We start from the raw sequence: 27,594 nt of genomic DNA on the forward strand, positions 1-27,594 counted from the left end.
CTGATGGGACAATAATGTCATTTTTCATTTTTGTATTAGGGATGTAATTTTCAATTATGTTTAGGTTTGATTAGGTATTTGTTACTTATTCAAATGCTACAGACATCTTTGATGTCCAGAAATGACATTTTTGTTGTTTCTGTTTTGACTTGTTGCTCTACATCTTAATTTTCCCTTTCGAGGCGTGTGTTGATGTCACCCCACGGTGCCTGGCACAGTGTCTTTATCGTAGGCGATGCCTAAGCTTTGGCCTCAAGAATTGCTGGCCCTTCTGCTTTTCCCTTTGACCATTCTTTCTCCAAATAACTATCGGTCACTTTTTCCTTTAAAATATTTCCTTAAGCTTAATTTCCTTTTACCCTTTGCCCTTCATCCCCACTATCATGACAATATCTCCTCGCCATGATGTCACTATGTGAATTATTTTGTTCTCTTCATTATATCACCTCTCATTTGGTAGATTGAAGTTTGGTCTTGTCTCCATGGAATAGCATCTTTATCTGAAGAGTGACGGGAGGCACACAGGTCATCTTCCAGTCTCTGACACCTGGCCCTTCTTCCCAATGGTTAGTGTCCATTGTTTTCTGCTTACAGAAGTGAGGGTTTCTTGTGGGTTCTCTTCTTATTTGCAAAATCTATAGCCTGAGTTTGTCCAGACTCCATGTGCTTTTCCCCAGAGACATTATAGGAGCATTAATTTGAAAGAAGAAGCCTTTTTTCCTACTTTACTGTATTGGCTTTAGGCCAGATGCACACTTTCTTTCCCACTTACCTTTGCTAATATTTGGATGTCACTGGTTTCTTCAGTGTTTATGTCCAGTGTTAGACTAGAGGAGAGACTTACAGTGCAAATTTATTTAGGTTAATTCTGATTCAGTGGTGTGAATCTTAAACTACATATTTTTACAGTGTTGCAGAGGGAGGGGGTGTGTGTGTCTGTGTCTGTGTGTGTAAGAGCCTAAGAACTGGGCACATAACCTTGGCCATAAAGTACCAGTGAAACACGTAATTCAGATTGATTACATAAGTCTCCTTAGAAATAGTTCTGAACTGGGCCACCTCTACACAGAGGGAGGGCAAGCTAGCGCATCCAATTTCTACCTGCCTGTGGGGTGCTGTTTGTTTATGCCATTGATCAGCGCTAGAGCCTTCCAGGGGGAACCCAAGTGAGATTTGCCTCAGAGATAGTTCCAGTTGTTGGCTGGGCTCAGGGGAAGAGGGAGGGATGCCTGCCCCCCAGCGAGAGGACATACTGTCTGTTCGTGAGGATCCTAGGAGGCTAATTAGCCTTTTTAACCCTAAGTTATTGTGTCTTAAAGGAAGTTTGTTACTAATTTTCTAAGGAGAATAGTTAGCTAGGTGATCTTGTCAAATCTATACTTTGAAATAAGATATTTTTGTATTTGTTAAGTGTTTAAATCTGGAGAACCGGGAATAGATGATTTTATTCCCTTCCTTGTTAACTGTCTTTTAGAAGGTTATTTGTTTACTTTTACCCCTAAATGCTTGATTGTATATTTCCTAAAGACATTTTCTTCTGTAACCACAGAACAGTCCTCACAGTCAGGAAATAAAATACTGATATACTACTGTTATCTAATCCATAGTCCATATTCAGTTGCATCAACTGTTGTTCTCAGTACTGGCTCTTATAGCTGTTTTCTTCCCCAAGTCCAAGACCTAATCCAGGATCCAATGTTGCATGTAGTCTCCTTCAGTCTGAAACAGTCCTTAGAGAATTATTTTACGTATGTGGTGAGATGTACACAGTTGGTCCTAGGATGCTCTCAGTTCTCGAATTCTGATCCTGACTTCCCCGTGCACTCTAGAGAAAGGTGGTGCCACCTTCAGAGTATAGGGATTGTGTTTGAGTGGAACTCATTAGTGTAATTCAATTCTTCCACATTTTCATAGCTGTTAATAGGTTTGGTTGTCTTAAGTGGGTATGTTGGCCAAGGGAGGGAGACGTATCAAATAGACAGGTGATGGATGGTTAGACTCTGTATGTATTTTTGTTTATTTTTCTGCGTGCTTAGTCGTGTCCAGCTTTTTGCGACCCCATGGACTGCAGCCCACCAGGCTCCTCTATCCATGGGGAGTCTCCCAGCAAGAATACTGGAGTGGATTGCCATGCCGTCCTCCAGGGGATCTTCCCAACCTAGGGATCGAACCCAGGTCTCCCACATTGCAGGTGGATTCTTCACCATCTAAGCTACCAGGGAAGCCCTTGTTTTTCTATGTGTATTTTAAATTGCTTAGGTCACTAAATGATCCTCCTTGGTTCCACTCATTTTTTCCTGATTCTCAGAATCAGTTTTTATTATTCAGTGAAAATGTGAAAAATGGTGTTGATAACACATTTGGTTTTATCTGTGGTTCTTTTTTTCCTTTGTTCTTTGAGGGGTGAACTCACTATGGATTCCCATTTTCAAATTCATGTATCATGTAATTACTAATCTCAGTCAACTGGGAAAGTGACATTTAGTTGTTTAAAGGTACAGGTTACCTGTTGCATTGCAGTAAATGCCATACTTTATTTTTGCACATGGGAAGTCAAGAAATAATGCATTTTTAAGTTTTCTGTTGTTCTTTGCAGATATAAGTTCTTGTGATTTGTCACTTATAAGTCTTTGTGACCCTGAGATGTTTCCCAGCACCAATAACCAATTCTCTGATTCTCTGGATCCCAACTTGGTGTTCAGCAGTTCAGTTTTCATGCTAACTACTCAGACTTAGTGTGGACTCTACAGGGTGAGGACGCAGTCCCACAGAACTGCCCCTGCTTCACATACCAGTCACAAGTCCTTGACTGACTGACTATAAATCAGAGGTTCCTACGAGCCCCTCTTTAGGTTCAAAAATTAGCAAGAATGATTCATAGAACTCAAGACTATATGTATGTTTACTGGCATATTGTAAAGGATACAACTCAAGAACAGCCAAATGGAAGTGAAGCGCAGGGCAAGGTTGGGGGGGGTGGTGTTGCCATGTGTCAGTGCTCTTTCTAGATGTCTCTCTTCCAGCACCTCGGTGTGTTCACTGACCCAGAAGCCCTAGAATTTCATCTCCAGCTCCCTGCCCCTGTCTAGAAGCTTGGTGGGTGAGGTTGAAAGTTTGGTCATTTGGTGTTACTGCTGGCCAGTCCCATCCTGAGGCTTTCTAGGGATCCCACTCTAGAAATTCAGTAACCTAAATTCAGGGCTGGTCAAAAGGGGCTTGGTATGAATAACAGAAGACACTCCTGTCACTCAGAAAATTCCAAAGGTTTTGGGAGCTCTGTGCTAGGAACCAGGGGCACAGACCAAATGTATTTTTGTATTGTTTCAAAGACACCGTAAGGAGTCTACCCCTGACTAGCATTACCATTCATTTTAGAACTGTGAGAAGTGGAACCAGAAGAGTTTACCTATGTCATTATGGAGCTAAGTGCACAGAGTGCCCATGTCACTGACACAGCTAAAAACTTGAGTAGCTATAGAAATACAATTTGTGAGTACATAATGCAAAATAATAGTCATGCATTAGAAATTTTATTTATAGTAGATACCAATTTCGGAAAAACCATAGTATACAGCCTGTATAAGAGGTAGGTGTAACTTTTTTAAAATAAATGATTATTGAAAATCTAAAGTGATCAATATCAATTCAGAAAATTAGTGGCTATATTCAGGTAAGGGTCCCTGCTGTAGTCTTACTTGTAAAAGCTCTGATTTGTTGACATGCTACTTGGATAGAGCTTTTCAGGATTGTGTCTGGTGGGTAGATTGACTAGATACTGAGATGTCTTTACCAGAATTTATGCTGAATGTTTGAAGGCCTGTGAGGGGTGAATGAACCATCCCTCACTCTGCACAGCTTATGCTTGTCTGGGTTTGAAGTACCCAGACTGAGCTCTGTGGCTTCATAATAGATTTCTTAGAAAGGGAGGGGTCGGTCTCAGAGGGCTCAGGGAAGAGGCTGGTGAGAGGAGTGGAGGTAGTTGTGGTGGGACATCAAGCATGATTTGACTTTTCTCCAAGCCTCTTCAGTCTCACCATCCAGTAGATAAACCTGACTTGCTTTTAGGTTGAGCTGAACTGGGCTGGCTTGGGCTCCAGGGAGCCTGGGGTGAGTGGGCCATCCGTGCCCCTGCCAAGTTGGTCCTTATCTCTGAAATCCCTCTTTTAAGAAGTTAGAGCTGTGTGGAAAGAGATACAGGGTTCACAAGTTGAATGGTAACATATTTAGCCAGAATTGCATTTATTCTTTCCTCATCCCCTGCATTTAGAGATCCAGGGATCTTAACTTTTTTTTTTTTTTTTCCACCCTCAGATTACACAGATCTGATGTTTTAACATATGTGGAGTGCATATGTGTGAGAGAGGGACTTTTTTTCAGAACCCACATTTCTCTGGGGAACAGTGTCTATGTCACAGAGGCTTCTCATAGCCAAATCTGTCACCCTGTTTTAGCTCCTGTCTTCCCAGCTCAATTGTTTATTCCCTTTCTCTTTCTCTCTCCCCCTCTCCCTTCCCCATTCCCTCTTTTCACCGCCCCCCCCCCCCCCCGCCCCCACTCTATGGAGAATGAAATGAATCTTTCATTTGCTCCCCTCAGCAGTGGCCTTCTAGGGCTTTAACTCCTACTTCTTCAAAACTCCTGGGACTGACTCTTGCAGGGATGTGCTTCTCGGTTAACTTTTTGGGTGAAGGGCATAAGCCAAGGGGAATTTACGAGGAGGGCAGTGTACCTCAGCCCTTGGCTATTTTAAAGGGAGTGCGGAAAGCAGAGATTCAGTGGTAAAAGTGAAAATTTGACTTTGCAAATGTAGCATTGGTCTTCCCTGGTGGCTCAGCAGTAAAGAATCCACCTGCTATGCAGGAGACTTGTAGGAGACATGGGTTTGATCCCTGGGTCAGGAACATCCTCATGAGTAGGAAATGGCAACTCACTTTTGTGTTCTTACCTGGGATATCCTATGGACAGAGGAGCCTGGTGTGCTGCAGTCCATGGGGCCGCAAAACAGACACAATGAAACGACTAAGCAATAATGTAGTATTAACTTCAGTTACTAAGGAAATTTGCCCTTGATGATTATATTTATAAAATAACCTGTGTGTATCATTTTTATATATCAGATTAATTTTTGGTTTTTATTTAAATATTATGGAAGATTTTATAATGTTCATGTAATGTAGTTCTCTGCATGTTATGTTTTTCCTTAAAGCCAATTTTTCTCTTTGTGATACCTGAAAATGAGGGGGGGAAGACCACAGATCTTAGAGTTTTGTTGTATTAGAATAGCAGGTCTCAAACTATTTGCTCTTATGATCCTTTTATATTCTTAAAAATTATTAAAGACCCCAGAGTGCTTTACTGGTCTATATTTGTTGTATTAGAAATGAAAGCTGAGAAATTAATATATTTTATATTAATTTCTGAGAATTAATATATTTTATATTAATTCATTCTAAAATAATTGTATATTAACATAAATAATCTTTTAAATGAAAAATAGCTATTTTCCAAAACAAAGAAATTAGAAGAGTAGAATTGTTTTACATGTTCAAAAATTTAAAATGTCTGGTTGAATCGAGACAGCTGGGTTCTCAGATCTGGTTCTGCATCTGTTCTGTTGCGACTGACTGTTTTGTTGTTGACTTTTTATATTGTTGAAGTACATGAAGAACGTAGTTGGAAAAGACAGATGTGTTTTAACGTCCTTTTCATATAATTGTGGGTATTCGTTGGTATTATACCAAAACTCTGGTAGTTTCTTCAAGGTTAATTGTTAAAGAGAGCTTGAAACCGTATCAAGGAACTTTTTGTATTCTGTTTCATTGAAATCCTTTGGTCTGTCTTGCACTTTGAATGGCTGTTTAACCCATGCAGGAATTTGGCTTTTTAAAAGGGTCTCAAGGTCCGGACCCTCAGGGGTTCCAGGACCACCCTTTAAGAACTGCTATACTGGATGCTTGGGGCTGGTGCACTGGGACGACCCAGAGGGATGGTGTGGGGAGGGAGGAGGGAGGAGGGTTCAGGATGGGGAACACATGTATGCCTGTGGCGGATTCATTTTGATATTTGGCAAAACTAATACAATTATGTAAAGTTTAAAAATAAAATAAAAAAAAAAAAAGAACTGCTATCATAGAATCTGGAAGGGGTCTTAAAGATGAACTCAGGCCCATCTCTCTTCTCTCCGGAGTAAGAGGGGCTATGGAAGAAGCTCTGGGAGAACATTTGGTAATGCAGCTAGTTGCCCACGAGCTGTGGCTAGCCTTTAGGCCTCTTTACACGTGGCTTCAGCGCCTCTGTAGGGCTTGGTGCTGGCTTCACTTGCATTGCCTTTTGGGAGAGTTGTCTCCTGTGGCCCAGCTCCTTGGAGGCCTGGGTATGTTTGTTCATCTTTCTTTATTTGGTCTTAATTGCTGAAAGTCTCATTTGAGTTCCGAAAAACATATTTCGATCTCTGTCAGTTTAGCTTCTGTGACTGCTTATGTGTATTTAATATGTTTTAAAGTAACTGAAAGATAAACAAAAGGCATTTGGGCTGCATGGAATTTTGAAGTAACACGTTAGATTTTCATCTTGCACAGGAAAAGTGTTTTGAAATAACTTTAAAGATCCACAGTCAATCTCTCACTGCAGATTGAAGAATCTTGTAATAGATATCCAGGAAGTTCTATATATGAACTGAACTCTCTTCTCCCTTTCTTTGATTCTTTGACTAATAGGTTTCTTTGAAGGGCTGTTGCTTCAAGTTTTGGGCTGAATATTTGCTTGCTCTGAAAACTTCCCTCCCCTTGTATGTTAGTGTAAATGCATGGTTTTGTTTATATTCTTAATGGAGAAAAGATGTGAGTGGTACTTGCTGTTAAATTGCTTTGAGAGCACTTGAGGAAATTTAATATTACTCAAGGTCACCAAAATTAATGAGGATATGGCAGTTGGGAATGGATTATTTTATATCAAAGGCAAGATCAGGATGCTGCTGGACCACTAAGACGTCTCTGGAATTTCACTGGCTGCCCGGTGAAGCCGTGTGTGTTTGCAGTTTTCAGTGTGACTCTCCAGGCATGGTCAGCTTTGTGAACAAAGGCTGTGTGTGTGTGTGTGTGTGTGTGTGTGTGTGTGTTTATTTCCTTCTGTGTATCTCCCCGCCAAGGGTGTGTCTGAGGGCTGTGCCCACACGATTAATTCCACTGATTCTTGGTCAGGCAGCACTTTACAGACAGGTGTCCTTGTCTTTGAATTTATTTTTATTTTATTTTATTTTTTTGTCTTTGAATTTAGCAGGGCAGAAAACTCTCTTCCTTCACTCTCACGGTTGCTGGGAGAGGCTCACTGGGATTGGCTGTGTGTTTCTTAATAATTGTAGCCTCCTTTTAGCAAACCCAGTATGATGATGTTGTTCAGTCACTCAGTCATGTCCGACTCTTTGTGACTCCATAGACTGTAGCACGCCAGGCTTCCGTGTCCTTCACTATCTCCTGGAGTTTGCTCAGACTCATGTCCATTGAGTCAGTGATATCATCTAACCATCTCATCCTCTGCTGCCTTCTTCTTTTGCCTTCAATCTTTCCCAGCATCAGGGTCTTTTCCAATGAGTCAGCTCTTTGCCTCAGGTGGCCAAAGTATTGGAGCTTCAGCTTCAACATCATTCCTTCCAATGAATATTCAGGGTTGATATCTTTTAGGTTTGACTGGTTTGATCTCCTTAATGTCCAAGGGACTTTCAAAAGTCTTCTCCAACACCACAGTTCAAAAGTAAACCCAATATATTAAACTATAAAGGTTAACATATTATTTAGGGATTGAATATTCACCTATCAGAGTGGTTCTGTTTGGAGTTCCTTTAAATAGCTAGTTCTCCAGTTTAATTAAAATAGAATTTGATTCCCAGAATTTGCTCTGTAGGAATACAGGTCATTTTTAAGGTGTAGCAACACCCAAGTCACTCTCCTAGTATGTCTGTGTCTTAGAAGCAGAGCTCCTCTTCACTGAAGATTGAAGCAGTGTCTCTCATGGGATGAGGAGCAAATGGGGAAATGCATTTTTTTCCTTATCAACTTTTTTCTTATGTCTGTTTTCCATTGTATATATGTACCAGAGCTGCTTTATCCATTCATCTGTCGATGGATATCTAGGTTGCTTCCATGGTCTAGGTATTGTAATAGTGCTGCAGTGAACATTGGGGTACATGTGTCTTTTTCAGTTTTGGTTTCCTCAGGGTATATGCCTAGTAGTGTGGCTGCTGGGTCATATGGTGGTTTTATTCCTAGTTTTTTAAGGAATATCCATACCATCTTTCATAGTGGCTGTATCAATTTACATTCCCTACCGGCAATGCAAGAGGGTTCCCTTTTCTCCACACCCTCTCCAGCATTTATTGTTTGTAGACTTTTTGATGATCACCTTTCTAACTGGTGTGAGGTGGTATCTCATGGTAGTTTTGATTTGCATTTCTCTAATAATGAGCACTGTTGAGCATTTTTTCATGTGTTTTTTAGCCATCTGTATGTCTTCTTTGGAGAAATGTCTTTTTAGGTCTTTTTCCCACTTTTCTTGGATTGTTTGTTTTTCTGGTATTGAGTTGTATGAGCTGCTTGTATATTTTGGAAATCAATTCTTTGTCAGTTGTTTCACTTGCTATTATTCACTTGCTATTATTTTTTCCCATTCTGAGGGTTGTCTTTTCACTTTGTTTGTAGTTTCCTTTGCTGTACAAAAGCTTTTAACTAGATCCCACTTATTTATTTTTGTTTTTATTTCCATTACTCTAAGAGATGGATCACAGAAGATCTTGCTTTGATTAATGTTGAGTGTTCTGCCTATGTTTTCCTTTAAGAGTCTTATAGTTTCTGGTCTTAAATTTAGGTCTTTAATCCATTTTGAGTGTATCTTTGTATATGACATCAGGAAGTGTTCTAATTTCATTCTGTCCAGTTTTCCCAGCACCACTTATTGAAGAGGCTGTCTTTGCCCCATATATATACTCTTGCCTAAGGTACCCATAGGTGTGTGGGTTTATCTTGCCTATCTTGTTCCATTGGTCTGTATTTCTGTTTTTGTGCCAGTACCATGCTGTCTTGATGACTGTAGCTTTGTAGTATAGTCTGAAGTCAGGAAAGTTGATTCCTCCAGCTCCATTCTTCTTTCTCAAGACTTCTTTGGCTATCTGGGGTCTTTTGTGTTTCCATATGAATTGTGAAATTTTTTATTCCGAAAAGCTGAAAGTGAGTCTTCCCTGGTGGCTCAGAGGGTAAAGCATCTGCCTGCATTGTGGGAGACCTTGGTTTGATCCCTGGGTCGGGAAGATCCCCTGGAGAAGGAAATGGCAACCCACTCTACTATTCTTGCCTGGAGAATCCCATGGACGGAGGAGCCTGGTAGCTATAGTCCAGGGGGTTTCGAGCGACTTCACTTTCACTTTTCACTTTTGCATTGAATCTGTAGATTGCATTTGGTAGTATAGTCATTTTCACAATATTGATTTTCCTGCCCAGGAACATGGACTATCTATCTGTTTATGTCGTCTTTGATTTCTTTCATCAGTGTCTTATAATTTTTCATATACAGGTCTTTTGTCTCCTTAGGTAGGTTTATTCCTAGATATTTTATTCTTTCTGTTGCCTTGGTGAATGGTATTGATTCCTTAATTTCTCTTTCTGGTTTTTCATTGATAGTATATAGGAATGCAGTGATTTCTGTGTATTGACCTTGTATCCCATGACTTTGCTAAATTCACTGATTAGCTCTAGTAATTTTCTGATAGTTTCTTTTGGGTTTTTTTTGTATAGTATCATGTCATCTGCAAACAGTGAGAGTTTTACTTTCTTTTCCAATCTGGAATTCCTTTTATTTCTTTTTCTTCTCTAATTGCCGTAGCTAGGACTTCCAAAACTATGTTGAATAATAGTGGTGAGAATGGACACCCTTGTCTTGTTCCTGAACTTAGAGGGAATACTCTTAGTTTTTCACCATTGAGAATAATGTTTTCTGTGGGCTGATCATATATGGCCTTTACTGTTTTAAGGTAGGTTCTTTCTATGCCCATTTTTTGAAGCATTTTTATCATAAATGGGTGTTGAATTCTGTCAAAGGCTTTTTCTACATCTGTTGAGATCATATGGTTATTTTTCAGTTTGTTAATATGGTGTATCACATTGATTGATTTGTGTGTATTGAAGAATACTTGCATCCCTGGAATAAAGCTGACTTGATCATGGTATATGAGCTTTTTAATGTGTTGTTGAATTCTGTTTGCTAGAATATTGTTGAAGATTTTTGCATCTATATTCATCAGTAATACTGGTCTGTAGTTTTCTTTTTTGTGTGTTGTCTTTGCCTGGTTTTGGTATCAGCATAATTGTGGCCTCATAGAATGACTTTGGAATTGTTTGGAAGGCGGATTCTTAACCATAGGCCCAGGCCCTCCAGGAAAGTCTCCAAGAGCTAATTTTTAAAATCAGGGCTGCCTTCCCTGTGTTCTGAAAGGCTATGCCCACATGGAAGTGTGTGTGTCAGGGCAGAGCCCCTTAGAGACAAAGTGCAGTTGACTGTGCTGCTGCCTGTGGGATCAGCTTTTCCTCTGCCATTTTCCCTTTGTTGCTTTTTTGAAGGTGATCAGTAACAGCCAAACCTCCCCCTTAAGTAGTTAGTGTGACTCTGAAGAGCTGAGAAAAGAATTCATTGTGTCGTCTTTGTAAAGAAATTTAGTGGCCTGTAGAAGGGAGGGACGGAGAAGGCAGTGGCACCCCACACCAGTACTCCTGCCTGGAAAATCCCAGAGTCGGACACCACTGAGCAACTTCACTTTCACTTTTCGCTTTCATGCATTGGAGAAGGTAATGGCAACCCACTCCAGTGTTCTTGCCTGCAGAATCCCAGGGACGGTGGAGCCTGGTGGGCTGCCGTCTATGGGGTCGCACAGAGTTGGACACGACTGAAGCAACTTAGCAGCAGCAGCAGCAACAAGAAAGCCATTACTTTCCAGTTTCTTCTCTGATATGGGCATCTGATGGCCTGGGTTCTATTTTAAAAGTGTCTTCTTTTTTAAAACAGTTTTAAGAAGGGGGCTGGACCAATGTATTTCATAGTCTTAACAACGTATGTGGTGGTTGAATGTTTAACTGATGTTTGCTTCTGTCTGTCAGGAGCTTGGGGCTGAGATGGTTTTTTTTTTTTTTTTTTTTTTGAGATGGTTTTAAAGATGTTTGTTAACTGGGTTTGCAGGAAGCTTTTCATTGTTATTGCTAACCTCTAAGTGATTGTCATTTTTCCATCACCACACAATTTCTTCTGTAAAATGCCAGAAATTCAGATTACCTAAAGGTACCTGCTGATTAAAAATTGTTCTCTAAAAGCCACTCCATAATCAGCCAGGCACACAGCAAAATAACTTACTCAAGCAGTGTAGAAGGAAATGGGGTTTATGCTGATTATGAACGTTGACTTCCAAACAGAGTAATTGCTAATGAATTATCATTATATTAATATTCAGAAATAAATTTCACTTCTAAACCTGCTGGTATTTGATTGGTTTACTACTTCCTTTTTAAAACCTAATGAACTAAAGACATAGATTTCCCTCAGAGACTTGGAATTTGCCTTGTCAGTGAATGGTAGCTCAGCATTAGTTATATTAATGTGTATTTGTGGGTCACTTTTCTTCCCTGTACTTTAATGCCCTTTGTAAATGTTTTTGCAAGTGTGTTATTAATGCAAAAATTTGAATTCTATTACTAAACCATCCACAGCTGCTCTTTGCTTTTGTTGTCTTCAGAGGCTAAGTATGTGACCCGTCAGGATGCACACGCTCATTATTCCTGTGCTTTTTAACTGAGCAGTCTTAAATTCTGGTTTTCCAAAATTCTAAAGGATCAGTTTGCTTTGTTTTGTTTCTGTTTCTAGTCGGGAGAACATAGAAGTTCTGTTTCAAATTGTGTCTGAACTTTAAGAGATTCCAGGTCTAGAATAGTATTTGTGTTGAATAATTAAGATACTTGTGTTTCTTTTCTTTTTTTTTTTTAATTTTGGGAAGTGGGAGGAATTTTAGGATGACTCGTTCTGGATGTGGTTGTCTACAGCTGTTTGTCTTATGAAAGATTATTTATCTTTGTTCCCCTCTTCCCCACATTTTGTAATAAAAAATTTGAAATATACTAAAAAATGGAAAGAACTGGTGAATCTTCACATTAATATTTTGTTGTATTTGCTGTATCACAAAACAGCTAGCTTTTTCTTTATCCTGTTTTTTTCTTTTCACTCAAGAAGAAAGGACTTTTGCTAATACTAAAATGGAGAGAGAGGTGGACAAACACGCGCAATGCCGGACACATACTAAATATAATAGAGCAAGCAGATTGGCCCGAGAGCGTGAATGTGAATAGGAATGATTTGAGTAGGACATGCTTCTAGCTCTAGGATACAAAGAAACAGTTCCCAGCTAAATCCACTGGGGGCTTACTGTTGGGTCAGGAGGTGAGAAACCAAAGAAGGCAAACACTTTGCCAAGTAACTCATATGAAGCCTTCAGTGAAGGTCAGCCTGGTCAGCATGGCTGCTGGAGTTCAGAAGAGGAAACGTGATCCCAGAAGACTGGGGCAATGGACAAAGGCTTCTTGGAAGAAATGGAGCTGGACCTGGGCCACGAGCTAGGGCAGAGCCTGAGAGCTGCGCTGTGGGCGCGGGCGTTCTGAGGCTCCCTACCTACTCGGGAGGAGTGACAGTGTGATGAGTAGTCAGTTGCCTCTAAGCATTTTATTCAGGTGATGGGAGGATGGACCATCTTCCTTGTCGTGCTCCAAGATAGGGCCTACTCCTTATTCCCTGAGCACTCCCAGTTCCTCCAGGACCTCGCCTTTGCTGCTCACTCTGCCTGCGCACAGTCCCTCCAGATGTCTGTGTGGCTCTCTGTTCCTTCTGGCCTCTGCTCAGTGAGAACTTTCCTGTCCCCATTCCCCACCCTCAGCCCCGCCACACTATATAAGATAACAGCTTCTGGCACATACCACTTTCTGACGTACTTTTCTCTACTTTGTACTGTGTCCCCGAAGCCTGAGTGCCTGCGATTATATACGCATGTATATTATCTACAGAGATGTAAAGAGTTGGTGCTCAGTTCAGTTCAGTCGCTCAGTCGTGTCCGACTCTTTGCAACCCCATGAACCACAGCACGCCAGGCCTCCCTGTCCATCACCAACTCCCAGAGTTTACCCAAACTCATGTCCATTGAGTTGGTGATGCCATCCAACCATCTCATCCTCTGTTGTCCCCTTCTCCCCCTGCCCTCAATCTTTCCCAGCATCAGGGTCTTTTCAGATGAGTCAGCTCTTCGCATCAGATGGCCAAAGTATTGGAGTTTCAGCTTCAGCATCAATCCTTCCAGTGAACATTCAGGACTGATTTCCTTTAGGATGGACTGGTTGGATCTCCTTGCAGTCCAGGGGACTCTCAAGAGTCTTCTTCAACACCACAGTTCAAAAGCATCAATTCTTTGGCACTCAGCTTTCTTTATAGTCCAACTCTCACATCCATACATGACCACTGGAAAAACCATAGCCTTGACTTGGTGCTTAGGAAGCAGTTAATGCATGAAGGAATGAACCAATGGAGATTCTGAAGTGTATAGGGTGTTTGGACAAGAAAATACCTTAAAGGGACCAAACAAGCAGGTAAGAGAGGTTTGAGCTGGGCAGAGAATCACCACAATATGTCTTAGGGCCAGTGTCCTTGTGGGAAAGGTTGAGATTTTAGGTATGCTTAGCTCCATACCTAACCAGGGTATTCATCCTTGACATTTTCTCTTTGAAAAATGTGTGTTCCTAAAGTGAAGCCTTTAGTGATTCTCTTGCTTCTTGTCCTCCTCCCAGGACCCCTGCAGTGGACCATGAGACGGTAATGTCCACTGAGGACCTCTGGGAGCCATGTCAGACGAATCCGCCTCAGGGAGCGATCCAGACCTGGACCCAGACGTGGAGCTGGAGGATGCGGAAGAGGAGGAGGAGGAGGAGGAGGAGGTGGCAGTGGAGGAGCATGGCAGGGATGATGGGGAAGACCTGCTGGATGGTGAGTGACTCTCGTGAGCGACAGAGGTTGCTTCCCTTTCCTCTATTAAAATTTTTGCTGAGACTTCTTGGTGTTTGTGGTTGGATTTCTCAGGTCATCCATCGTGAGAAGGCAAAGTCTAAAACACAGCGACAGTGAACCCATATGCTCTTCCCCGGGAAATGAATTGTTCCTCTGTGTAAGCTTCACTGTGGTGCTGAAGGGACCTTTAGCCCGCACCTCATCTTTAGCCATGTGCACACTTAGGTCCACACATTTGAGAGTGGAGCATACTTGTTCGAGTCGTGGAGCGAGTCAGTGGCAGAGTTCCTGTGGTGAGCCTTTGTGGTCTGGTGACCACAGACCCATCAGGGGATAACTGTGAGTGGCCTGTGAGTTTCCTCAGTTACATTCACAATTCTGCTTCTGTGAACATGAGGACGTTATTTGGGGAGAGGTTCTTAGATGGGTTCACAACTCCAGAAAGCTTACCCCGTCTCCTGCAGTGTTGGTCTACCTCTCAGCCACTTCAGGCAACTATAAATTGCTCCAGTGGGGAGAGAACTGCCCCTGTGTAGCTGCTAGACCCCTGCTGGACTCCTGTTTGGTTTGCTTGGCTCACCCTTTCTTTATTCCCAACTTTTTTTTTTTTTTTTTTTGGTTACCAAGCAGATATTTATTGTTTACATACCAGGTTTTATTTTCATGACCACAGGCTTTCGGTTTTTATCCCTTATTTGCCTGATATCCAACAGATCGTGAGGATTGCCATTGTGCCATAACCAGCAATAGACAAATATCCGAGACCCGCTGCTCCCACAGTCCACCACGATGCCGTAGTCACGCTGGGGTTATTGGTGTCTGTAGCTTCAATGTCAGTAACTCATGCCAAGTACCTTTGAAACTTCTTGTCTTTGGAGAGCCGTCCATACTTATTTCGGATTATGACAACAGAAAAGTATAAAAGTGAGACAGCAGCAGCCAGAAGGCTGATGACGATAATTTGGCATAAGTTGGTGTTCAGAATTCGGGGACACCCCACTGGAGAGATGCTGAAATGCCAGGAAGCGGGAAAAAGACAGGAGATGCCAATCCTCCCCATGCTGATGGGTCAGAGGTCAGGCAAGGCTCTGGGAATCAGTCCTCACACACCATCACCGCAGTCCTCCTGGCGTTAGAGCCCTCCTATTCTGCTCGGCTATATCTGACTCAGAGGCCAGGGCTCCTGGGAGTGCCGGCAACACCGACACGACTTCCCCAGGGTGGCCGGGTGGGGGGGATATCTTCCCAGGAGCTCCGCTCCTTTCCAGTAGCAGGCCCGCCACTCCGCCACCCAAGTCACATCACCGGGAGCGCCTATTCCCAACTTGTTGAAGTGGCAGTAGACTTTTTCCTTTCGTCATTAGTCTAGTGTTAGGTCATCTGACCAGCTTCTCAATTAATTCTAGCCTTTCATGGCACAGGATTTAGTCGTTCGTAAGCTTCCTGTTATCCTAGGAATAAAATTTGCCTTTTTATAACACACCAGTATTCAGTTTTATACCTGAAATTGCAGTAGATTGTCATTCCTTGGACCTGCTGGAGCCTGGTGAAGATGCACTCCTGTCATCCTCCAGATTCCAGGAGAATAAACATCTCTCCTTTTTCTTTGTTGATGTTAATGTCTTTAGTTCTCAATCATCCTAACAGCTGCCATACGGTTCAGGGACCAATTTTCTTTCACGTAAACTATCGAGAAGTCTCTGCCCCATTTCCAGTTTACTTCTGGCAGGCGAATTACCATTTTACTCCCTGCCCTCACCCGGACAGCATCGTTTGCTGTCCACTGCTAGCCTGTCCACTGGGGCCTCCCACCACTGGTTGTATAGTTCCTGTCCGTGAAGTGGAATGAGGAGCAGTAACGGAGGATAGTGATGTGTGGGTATCCCATTAGACTGTTTTGCTTGCCTCTCATGGTTCTTAAGATGGTGTTAGAATCCCTAGGTATCTGCATCACTTTTTGCTTTTATATCATTTGGTTTCTCAAAATTATGTGTGCAGGCACCTCTAGAACTCTCATCAGGTTTAGACTGGGTTTTAGATGCTGCAGGTGACTATAATGGATATATACACACTGTTTTCCCCCTTGGCTTCTTGGATTCTTTTCTCCTGGTCAGATTCTTAATTATTCAAGAATTGTATGGTATAAATTTGAGAACTTTACTATTATTTATTTAAAAGTGGCAAGAATTTGTGATTTGTCTCAGAATAATGTACTTATTGTATTGGAGTTTTTAAAAAAGAAAATGTATTTATTGATGAAATAACTTTTTAAAATTTTGAAATGATTTCCTTTTATTGCTTATGAATTTCAGAGTGAGTAAGAAAAAGTTTCCATAGGTACTGTCTCCTTTGGCCCCGTTAGGGTATCTTACTTCTTGGAATTTGATTCAAGCGCTTTTTTTTTTTTAATTTTTGTTTTGTATTGGGGTACAGCCGATTAACAATGTTGTGATAGTTTCAAGTGAACATGGAAGGGACCCAGCCATACATATACATGTATCCATTTTCCCCCAGACCCCTCTCCCATCCAGGCTGCCACATACAATTGAGCAGAGTTCCTCGCAAGCACAATTTTTATGTTTCACTATAGTGTTAGAACACTACAACCCTACCCTCCCACCCCCTACCCCTGCTCCCCTGAAATAAAAATGATACTTCTGCTACTTGTGGCATCTCTGCCACTGTTTCAGTTCTTACAGCTTTCTGGTCCTCTCTTGAGGACCCGAACATCTTGAACACTGTGCAGATGTGCTGAAACATCCAAGACCTGCCTATTTTCTTCAGTCTTGCCTTTGCTGCCTTGGTTTGCTGGTTATCCTGCAGTTCTAATGGGCAGAGCAGCCAGCTATTCTAAAATTAGGAATAGCTATGAATAGTCTAGTCTTAGCTCGTGTAGTGTGATGTGGCCCTTTTGTTTTCTTAGAACAGTTTTTCTCAACCTGGGTTGATTTTACCTCCCAGGGGACAGGTTACAAAGTCTGAAGACATTTTTGGTTGTCACGACTTCTGGGAGTGGGGGAGGAATGCCACTGGCCTCTTGTGGGTAGAAATAAGCCATCCTGCTGACCATCCTGCACTGCATAGAGCAGCTCCCTGCCACACTGTTATCTGGCCCCAAATGCCAGTAGTGCTGCAGCTGAGATACCCTTTCAGAAAGGAAATTGTTACTACAGCCCTTTCTATTTGAAGTGTTTCACTTTGACAGTGCTTCCTTACAGTTGACACAAACATCTGAACTCTCCTACTAACCTTTTCAAAGAACTGCCTTCTGGCTTTGATGATCCTCTATATTATGTTTGTTTTCTTTGTAATTTCTACTTTAGAATATTCTCCTACATCTTTGTGGTTTATTTTGCATTACTTTCAAGCTTCTTAAGATTATGCTTAGCTCATTTAAGCATTTTTTTCCTAATAGCACTTAAAACTAAATTTCTAAGGACTACTTTAGGAAGTTCCATCCCCTCAGAAGCATTTTGAAATGTTTTGTCTTGCTCGATTATTTTAGTAATCCTGTGTGTTAAGTAGGGTGGGTGCATTTTACAGATGAGAAAACTGAGGCTCAGAAAGGGAAGTGCCTTGCTCAGTGTAACTTAGTAAGAAAATGGCAAAGCTGGGCCTTTGGTTTCCAAGGTGGTACTCCTATTTCAAACCCATGCTGCTTCTGAGACCATAGATTCATCTAATTCCCTGCCTGTGATATGTTTGCGTTCTTTCTTAATGAGTGCTTTGAGGGAAGAAGTTGGTGATATTGTTGATCAGAGATGAGAGGACAATTAGGAGTAATGGCATGAATAAAGGGAAAGCATGGCATGTGGTAGGAATGATGAGCTATCTTACTTGGTGTAGAACTGAGCACTTTAAGAGGATGACCAGAGTGAGCCTGGAGTGATGACCTGTGGTCAGATCATGAAGGAATCTAGAATTTGTTTTAGGGGCAACATGGGACTGATGGAGGGTTTTACTGGGGGAGCATCAATTAGACCTTTTATTTTAGGAATGTTATTCTAGCAGTATACAACAGAGATGGCCTGCAGATCAAGAAAACCAATTAGGTCTATGATGGAGCTTTATGGGAAGGGTCAGTGAGGGTTTGAACTTTGAGTCAGTTGATCTGCACATGAGGAATACAAAGATTTGTTGCAGTGGGATTTATACGACTTGGTGACTTATTGGCTATGTGGGGCAGATTGAAGATGGACTAAGTAAAGCCTGGGAGGATAATGAAACCTTTGCAAAGATGGAAGGAACAGAATAGTGAGTGAATGGGGGAGTTAAGAGATATTTTTAGCTTTGCTACATTAAGTTGGAGCATTGTCTACCCCTTGATACTGACCTTCCAAAGCTGACTCGTGAGACATTAGTCTGAGAACTGGCTATGATAGAACATTGGTGGCTTTGGCTATTGGGGAACAGTTTCATGATTTTGTCTTCAAAACAGTGGGGAAGAAGATAGTGCCTTTTGTTCATAACAGGTGAGGGGACCTGTGGCATGTTGTGAGACGTTTTGGCGTGTCATTCCTGTTTTTCTTTTGTATATTGTTTTGGAATGATGGGGAAAGTTAGAGGTCAGCTCTTTTGGGGTCTGTCATTATTAGAGGCAGAGGTTCAACACCTGCTCTGTCTGGAAATTGGCTTTCCTTGTGCAGTGGTTTTTTGGCTCAGCATTTTCTTCTAGCTGAGCATGAGCTCTAATCTCTTGATCCAGGTAAGGTGCTTAGAAATATTTAGATGAAGGAAACTCCTAGAATTATCTGGCCTTTACAAAAAAAGTTTGTTTTCAATTACTACTTAATGTGTGTTGCATTTGATGTGAGAGTGTGGGATGGGTGATACATGATGTATTTTCATGTACCTGTGTTTTGCTGGTTGATTTGCTGGTTGATTTGTCTTTCTCAATGTCACTCCACCCTTTAGGCCTACAATAGATTCTTCCTTTTGTGTACTTGGCAACTGTAGGTAATAGAGTATCTAGACCAAGGAATAATTCCAAGGGTCTGTCTGTGCAAATGGTAAAAATCTTAATATCATTTCCCCAAGGTAGTTTCTTATCTCCTTGCAGCAGGGAGACAGGAGAGAAAAACAGCAGGAAACCTGGGCCTAAATGTACAGTAAAGGTTGGGGGGTGGGGGAGATTCTTAGAATTTAATATGTTCGTTTAATAAGAACTTCATGTATTTCTCATTAATATTCATCTGGATTCAATTCTTGGTTTCCCTCCAAAATTTCAGTTGTTCTCCAGGTGTATAACAATCGTAGTGAATAATGAGATTCCCCTCCCCCACCAGTCCATTTAGGTTACCCTTATTCTTATGGAGTATTTATTACAAGGAAAAACCAGATGCCCCATTTCTTTCCCTCTAGTATTTTTTTACTTCATTAGTTGTGCTGGTTTCTCTGCTATTTTCTCTCTCGGTTTTCTGGTAGGAGAACTGGGGCCTCCACCACCCTTTTCTTCTGAGAGCCCTCTGCTCATCCGAGCTGTTTGGCCCATGTTGTGAACAGCCTTGTTCAGCTAAGACAAGAGTAGGGTTTTGTTTTTTTTTTAATAGGAATTTCATTGTAAAACCCAAGCCCCAGTCAAAAACTACAGGCTTAAACCATTTACTGGCTATTCTAGGAATGATTGCTTACCAAGGAGTTTTATTTCCAAACTTGGTTCCTTAGGTTGTGGAAGGGATACTCGGAGTTTATGGAGCTTCACTATAAACGTGACTTGCTGGAGTGTCAGTTTTATTGGGAAGTTAGTGGAGAAGTGTCAGGGCTTGGGGGTTCAGTGCTTTGGTATGGATTGAAAAAAATTTTTTCTATATAATGAAAGTTTGGGCATAGAAATCAGTATTCACATGAAGTTTTAAGATAAAATTAGATTTTCTTCAAATAAATTTGAGAGTGGAGTTTGAATGCTTTGGATGGTGCCCTAAGGGATAAGAACATTTTCTGTGGGAATTCAGGACTCCTCAGCAGAAAACTTGGAGAAGTCCTGGTTTATTTAAGTGAGTCAGGATCTGGACACAGACTGATTTGATGGGCACATCTCTTTAGAACACAGGCCTCCCCCCCGCCCCATTTCATTCTGTTCTTGTCTGTTTTCCATGGCGCATCAGGACACTAGTTTCCTTGCACAGCAGCTAGGGGTGTGACATGCTTAGTGCCTTCCAGAACCTGCTTCATAGCCACCTCATTGACAGAAAGCTAGCCCCCTAGATGCCAACTGTGACCCCCTTCACCTTGGACCCCTGAGTAAGGAAAGTGGATCTCCTTCTCAACCCCTGCGTCTTGTAGTCTCCTGCAGGGAGTTTGACTTGTGCTGTTTCTCTCACCCGCTTCTATTTGTCCTCTTTGCTTGCAGTGTAAAGAATCAGGGGTAAAGTGTCCTAGGCATAGGGCCAGGGCAAAGGCCCTGGGATGGGAACCAGCTCTGCTTGTTTAGACTCAGGAAGGTGGAAGCCTTGGTGGCTAGAGGACAGGGAGCAAAGGGCAGAGTGGTCTGGGGTGAGCTAGGTAGGGGCTTGAGCATGTAAGGCCAGTGGTGGTGGTTCGAGATATACCTGGAGCCCTGGGTCTATTTGCTTGAGTTCTGACAGCTGCTATTTCAGACTCACACTGTGAATCCCAAGTGTATCAGTAAGCACCAGCAGTCTGCAGGAGGAGTCTTGCAGCTGGAAGTGGAAGAAGTGTCAGGAACCTCCAGAGTTTTAAACTAAGATCAGAGTGGGCGGCTTTTGTGTCATGAAGAATGTCACTTGGGAGGAATAGTCGCAGCAGTCTAATGGGAATCCTAGCCAATGTTTTCTCCCTCCTGTGGAAGCCCCCAGGGCCCTTCACAAGGAGCATAGGTTATAGAGGTTGTAGTTTTCACTGTTTATTATGGCCTTTCTGTCACTTTAGACATCCCTATTTTGAGCCTAGTTTTCTTTCTCTTCTAAGAATAGTTTTAAGTAAATGTTATGAACCCTGTGATTGCCTCATATCCTAGATCCTTCTTCAAAGAGTGTGTCTGGAGTTTGGATACTATTTCAAAATCTGTGATGCCCAACTGCTTGTTGAGTTTACTATTTAACAATAAATTTCTGATTATTAGTCATATGCACCTATTAATTAAATTTTGGAAATATAGAACATTATAAAGAATATAAAAATCACACAGAATTCTATCAGCCAGAGATAGCAAGAGAATTGATGTCTTATTTTTCAGTTATTTTTCTCTTCAGATGTATATTTCTACAAAGCTGGAATCCCATTGCATTCTTTTTTGCATGTGCCATTTAAAATTTTTCAAAACCAGGATTGTTTCAAAATTCCATGGTGTTTCATTTTTACTTTTCTAAGCTTTTATTTTAAAAAATAAAAGTAAAAAGATCAGTTGTTACCAGAGGTTTGAGGGAGAGGAGGGATGAATCTGTGGAGCACAGAGGATTTTTAGGGCAGTAAAACTGCTCTATATGGCCTTCCATGGTGGATGCATGTCATTATATATTTGTCCAACATCAAGAGTGAACCCTAGTGTAAACTCTGGACTCTGGGTGATACTGTGTGTGTATCACATGATGTGTTAGTGTAGGTTCATTCATAGTAACAGGTACCACTGTGTTGGGGAGGATTAATAATGAGGGAGGCTTATGTGTGGGGCCTTATTCTGTGAGATGGGAGCCATTGCAGGGTTTGAACAGAGGAAAGATCACTCTGGTTGATATGTACGGAACAGACCGTTAGGGAGATGAGGGCAAAATCAGGGAGACCAGTTAGGAAGATATATCAGAATTCAAGGCAGGAAGGATGATGGCTTGGTGCAGTTGGTAGAAGTAGTTGCATTCTCGGTATGTTTTTGAAGATAGAGCCAAGAGAATTGGTTAATGAAATAGATACAGATTGTGTCAGAGTAACAGGGAAGAAAAGGATGGATTCTGAGTTTTTATTGAACAACTTTAAGATGCCATTTTCTAAGGTTAGGAAGATCAGGGGCGAGGCACAGATTGGAGACAGACAGGAGTTTGGTTTTGGAGAAACAAGTTTGACATGTCTTATGCCTCCAAGTTGAAATGTCCACAGGGCAGTTAGACTACTGAGTTGAAATTCAGAGGAGAACTCTACGTTAAAAAAAAAAATGGGGCATGTCTGTATATGCTGCTGCTGCTGCTAAGTCGCTTCAGTCGTGTCCGACTCTGTGCAACCCCATAGACGGCAGCCTACCAGGCCCCGCCGTCCCTGGGATTCTCCAGGCAAGAACACTGGAGTGGGTTGCCATTTCCTCCTCCAATGCATGGTGCCTAAATCACAGGACAGGATAAGATTATTCCAGGAACAGGAGAAATGGTCTGAACGACTAAGCAGTTGACAGCAGAAGTGAGGAGGGAATGAGGATGATTAAGGAGAGAAGACTGAAGAGAAATGGCCACTGAGGTAGTAGAACACCCAAGAGAAGATTTTATGGGATCCAGATAGGAAAAAAAGTCATTTCAAGGAGGAAGTGATCAGTTGTGTTAGATAAGCCAACCAACAGTCCTAGTAGTATGAGGACTAAGAATTGACATTGGATTTAGCAGTGTGGGGGTCCTTGTGCCCAAAATGATCAATTTCAGTGCAGTGATAGGGGCTCCAATCAGAATAGGGGGACAACAGGTTTTATCTTTTGAACTTTCTTTTTGCCAGTGGGACTGATCAGGGTGGGAGGGAGAAACTGATGGTGCAGGAGAGATAGGTGGCAGTCCATACTGGCTAAAGCTGTTGCTGTGGCCTGGGAAAGCCTTTGCCCCAGCACTCTAGTGTGTGATAGAGAGGAGCAGTCTTCAGCTACACTTCTGTGATCCTGGGAAAGTCCTTGCTGAGCCTTTAAGTTCTCTTCCACAAAATGAAAAGTTTGCAACCTGAATTCTAGATATGTTGTTCTCTTGTTCTGGACGAAGACCAGGAAGGGAAGGCATGTTTTTAGGAACAAAGAGGAATCACTGAAACAGAGAAAAGGGCTGTGAATCAGACCTTGGAAGCAGTTAGACCATGCAACTGAATGCACCAAGACAGACAAGACAGTGTTAATAGAATATTCTATTGCATTTCAGCGTTTTGTTCTCAACATAGATGACGAGCAGCATTCCTTAAATTACGGATTCAAGCCAGATCTTTTTTTTTTTTTGGCTGTGGTACACGGCCTGTGGGATTTTAGTTCCCAGATCCAGGAATCAAACCTTCACCCTCTGCAGTGGAACCACCAAGTCCCAACCACTGGACCTCCAGGGAAGTCCCTCAAGCCAGATCTTTGTATTCTGTATTTCTGTCTTCCTTTTCTTCCCCAGAAACGTGTCACTTTCTTTGGAGAAAACTTGAATATCTGTTGTTGGACTGATTTTTCAGCATAGCTTATGTCAGTATTTAGATGACCTCCGTGTTAGAAATGGAGTAGTGCTGATTTTGGTACTTGTTCCTGTCCTTCCTTTCTGTGTGCTAGGCTTAGGGACACCAAGGGGCAGAGAGTTTGAGTGTGCTGGGGGCGGGTCTGTTTCGTAAACCTACATCAGGAAAACATGTCAGACCTTGACCCTGTTGTTCAGAGTGATTTTGTAGGGCCTTTAACATTCCTTCCCGCAATCCAAGGGGTTGGGGGGGATTGGTATCTGATTGTGGTTTTAATTTGCATTTTCCTCCATCCTAAAGGAGACCAGTCCTGGGTGTTCATTGGAAGGACTGATGCTGAGGCAGAAACACCAATACTTTAGCCACCTCATGTGAAGAGTTGACTCATTGGAAAAGACCCTGATGCTGGGAGGGATTGGGGGCAGGAGGAGAAGGAGGATGAGATGGCTGGATGGCGTCACCAACTCGATGCACATGAGTTTGGGTGAACTCCAGGAGTTGGTGATGGACAGGGAAGCCTGGCGTGCTGCGGTTCATGGGGTCACAAAGAGTCGGACACGACTGAGCGACTGAACTGAACTGAATTACTTCAGGTGTTGAGCTCTTTTCCACATGCTCACGATCATTTTCACTTTTATAAAGTGCCCAAACCCATGTTTTCTACCATTTTTCTTTCTTTCATAAATTTCTTAGTTGGTTTATAGGAATTTTTTATTTCTGGATGTCTTTTTGATAATATATATGTGACACACCTTTCCCATTTATATTGCTTGATTTTTCAGTCTCTTAGTTGTGTATTTTTTACAGTCATAATCTTTTTTTAATTTTTGATCTATAGATGCTTTAATTTTAATGAAGTCAAATTTATCATTTTTTCCTCTTTTTGTTTTGTGCCTTGTATAAGAAATAGTTGTCTACCCCAAGGTCATGAAGATATTCTCCTGTTGTCTTCTAGATGTTTCATGTTTTACCGTCACATTTAGGTCTCGGATACATCTGGAATTGATTTCTGTGTGGTGTGAGTTAGGGTCAAGCTTCATTCCCCCCATCCCCCACCAATATGGTTAATTGAGCTACTCTGCATTAGAGTTTTGTTTTATTCTTTGTTGTAAATCAAGGCACAGTACATATGTGACTCTTTCTGAACTCTGTCTTCTTCCTTTATAACTTTAAGGGGAATGGGAGTACAGGAGAAATTGTGCAGGGTGGTGGCTAAGAGCAAGGACTCCGGAGCCAGATCAGCCACCTGAGTTCAAACTAATAGCTTTGTGGAGGACGTTTTTTTCATCTGTACAATGGGAATACTTGTAGTGTCTTGTATTTACCGTTTTGAGGACTGAATGAGTAATATTGGTAACATGAATAAATCTAGCCAAAAGATAACAAGCATTGCAGATAGGCTGGGCTCCAGTGCTTCTGGGAGCAGAGCTAGTGACCAGCGCCGTTTTAGATGGACTTGGGCATGACGGGGCATGGGGTGGGGTGCATATTTAGCAGACTCACCACAGACCTGTGCTGGGACTACAGTTATTCCCCACTACCGTGCCTGCCCCGACTTCAGAGTTACCCAGAAACCTTCTGGAAGAGAAGGTTTTTCAGCATTTTTTGAATCATCTCGTGAAGTCTTCAGAGAATCTTTGGTCCAGTTTAGAATACAGAAACAGAATGTGCCAGGCTTAAATGAAGTTCCCTGAGCAACTTACCAAGAGAGACAGCAGCAGCTATTAACTTTCTCTCTGCAGCTATGTTGACAGACACTACAGCTTAGCAGTTGGGCACATGCTGAAATAAAAAGGAAGAAACCTAGAGAAGGCGTTCTGGAGGCTGACCTTTAAGTGGGGACCCAAAAGAGGCTATGGGTTAGAAAGAAGTAAGTTATTAGAGTCTAACACAAAACTGTTAGATGAAGAGGTAGGGAAAGAGGGACACAGCCTCAGCCAAGGCCTGAGACCTCGAGAGCTGAGGCTAGAGAGTAGGCAGTGGAGGGTGTGTGGGTACAGGTGTTGGAGGGAAGTACCCGGTGGTCGGAAGGAAGGCTGGATGCTAGCAATCAGGGAAGGCCTTAAGTGTTTTAGACTATATCCTATGGGTAGAAGGGGCAGCTTTAAGGTATTTTAGGAGATCCTGGGTGGGTGGAGACTGTGACATGGTTAGATTCAGAAAGCTCTTTTTGTGGTATGGATCGAAGAGGGAGTAATCAGAGGCAGGGAGACCCTTTGGAGTCTGGTGTCAGAATCCAGACCAAGGAGTACAATGGTATGAAGGGAAGCCAAGTGGGATATAAAGATAGGTAACTTCTTTAGGCACAGAATTTGTGTTTGAAGATGAGGGGAGGAGAGGTTTTATCGTCGTCAGTGATCATATATGGTAGAGATGTATGGAGTGTTTCCCCTGTGGAGTGAAAGATCCTGGGAGAGCCACTGGCGAGTGCTCCTCCAGCTTAGAGAGGTTGTACTTATGTTCCAGCTGGTCTTTTAGTCAGGAAGCAAAGCGTCAGCGTGCTCCCAGGTAGATGCATATTGTCTTTTCTTTTCTGTGACCCTAAGGAAAGTTTTTTTTTTTTTTTTAAGATTTATCTTATTTCTAATGTGGTCAGAAAGTGCTTTACCTGTCTGAGTTTACTGTCCGGCCTTTTGCATTCATAGAGTTAACATTTAAGGTTTAAGCTAATGAGACAGTCCAGGAGCTCAGTGACATGCAGTAGTTTATTCTTTTGCCAAGGCATGCGTTTCAATGCTGCTCTCTGGGGCATGGGAACTGATAGGTGAGCCCTGCCCTCCACAGCATCCACTCTTCAACCTACCTTGTATTCTGCTCTCAAATCAGAAATTCTTATCATTATTAAGAGCCTGATGGAAATCGTTTCACTGTTTCAATTATATGTGAATGCATTTTGTGGAGGAAATCTGTGCTGGAGCAGTATTCTCTAATTTTGGGAGTTTGTAAAGGTACTTTACTTCTCTCTTGCCTGCTGTGCTTTGCCAGCATGATGTCTGATGCTCTGCTTGTGGAAGACTGGCCCTTTCTCAACTACTGAATCCTTCTGGGAAGTTGTGTGTGTGTGTGTGTGTGTGTGTGTGTGTGTGTGTGTGTTGTGGTCATGCCTCAGTACTTCAAAGCATTCATCAGTAGAATGAAAAGATAAACTGAGTTATGTGGATTTCGCCCCCGCCTTTCCACTGTACTCTCATCAAGGAAAGCTTTTGTTTGTTCATAGGACCAGTTTTACTGTCTTCTACTCTCTTAACAGATACAACAGTAACAAATTTCGGAAGATGATCACCTTAGTGTGTGTACCTAAGTCCTCTCTCAAATAAAAGTAGCAGAATTTGAGCTGTTGGTGTTACTCTTTGCCCATTCCTTCTTAAAAGGAACAGCAGATATGCCCTATTTTCCTCTTGTTCGTTGTGGGTACTCTTTCAGGGGGCCCTAGTGGAGTTTGCACATATAGGAAGATTTGTGTGTTGTTTTGTGCTTCTGTCACCATTCAAAATGGATTTCCCAGAGGAAAATGCGGGGCTTTACCTGCCTGAACTCCAGAGGGAAGGACTACAGTCCCCCAGAGTTGCAGGCAGGCTTGTTTTCTTTATTCTCCCTAAATCCTCACTTTGTAGGGGCAGAGGTCTTGTTAACTCTCAGCCCTCAGGTTCACTGGAGATGCCAGGAGATTGTCGGCTAGCCTCCCTGAGAGAGACTGTGAGTTGGAGCTGTCCAGAAGAGCAGGGAGCCTGACATGGATTGACATGGCTCTTGAACCAACTCCAGCTCTGACACCTATCAAGCAGTTGCAGCATGCGGATCCACTTTACTCCCCCATAGTGCTGAATGCAGGTGGAGAAAGCACTGGCCGTTTAGTGATTCTTAAGTTTCCAGGGGTAATTTGCTTGAGTCTTTAATTCTCTTTTTATTTTTCCTATGTTTGGATTGCTCATACTTTGGGAAACAAGCAAAAAAAAAATTTATTGCCTCTGTTTTCCCATTCATATCCCCAGCTAATTTTTTTTTTTTTTTCAGACAGGGATGTAGTTGATTTACAATATTATGTTAGTTTCAGGTATATAACATAGTGACTCAAAAATTTTATAGATTATACTCCATTTATAGTTATAAAATATTGCCTGTATTCCCTGTACTGTACCATATATCTTTGTAGCTTATTTATTTTATACATAG

The 27,594-nt window shown here is 42.0% G+C and overlaps 1 protein-coding gene across 2 annotated transcripts in view; it reads left to right on the forward strand.

Moving 5' to 3' along the window:
• Window positions 1-27,594, forward strand: part of RAD54L2 (RAD54 like 2) — a 112,761-nt gene that overhangs the window by 50,661 nt on the left and 34,506 nt on the right. For both annotated transcript variants that reach the window (XM_027523833.1, XM_027523832.1), the window contains one exon: window positions 13,857-14,052. In XM_027523833.1, the coding sequence (XP_027379634.1) occupies window positions 13,911-14,052 (142 nt within the window). In that variant the 5' untranslated portion in view covers window positions 13,857-13,910. The remainder of the gene's footprint in view (window positions 1-13,856; window positions 14,053-27,594) is intronic.

This window comes from Bos indicus x Bos taurus, chromosome 22 (genome assembly GCF_003369695.1).
Source record: "Bos indicus x Bos taurus breed Angus x Brahman F1 hybrid chromosome 22, Bos_hybrid_MaternalHap_v2.0, whole genome shotgun sequence".
NCBI lineage: Eukaryota > Metazoa > Chordata > Mammalia > Artiodactyla > Bovidae > Bos > Bos indicus x Bos taurus.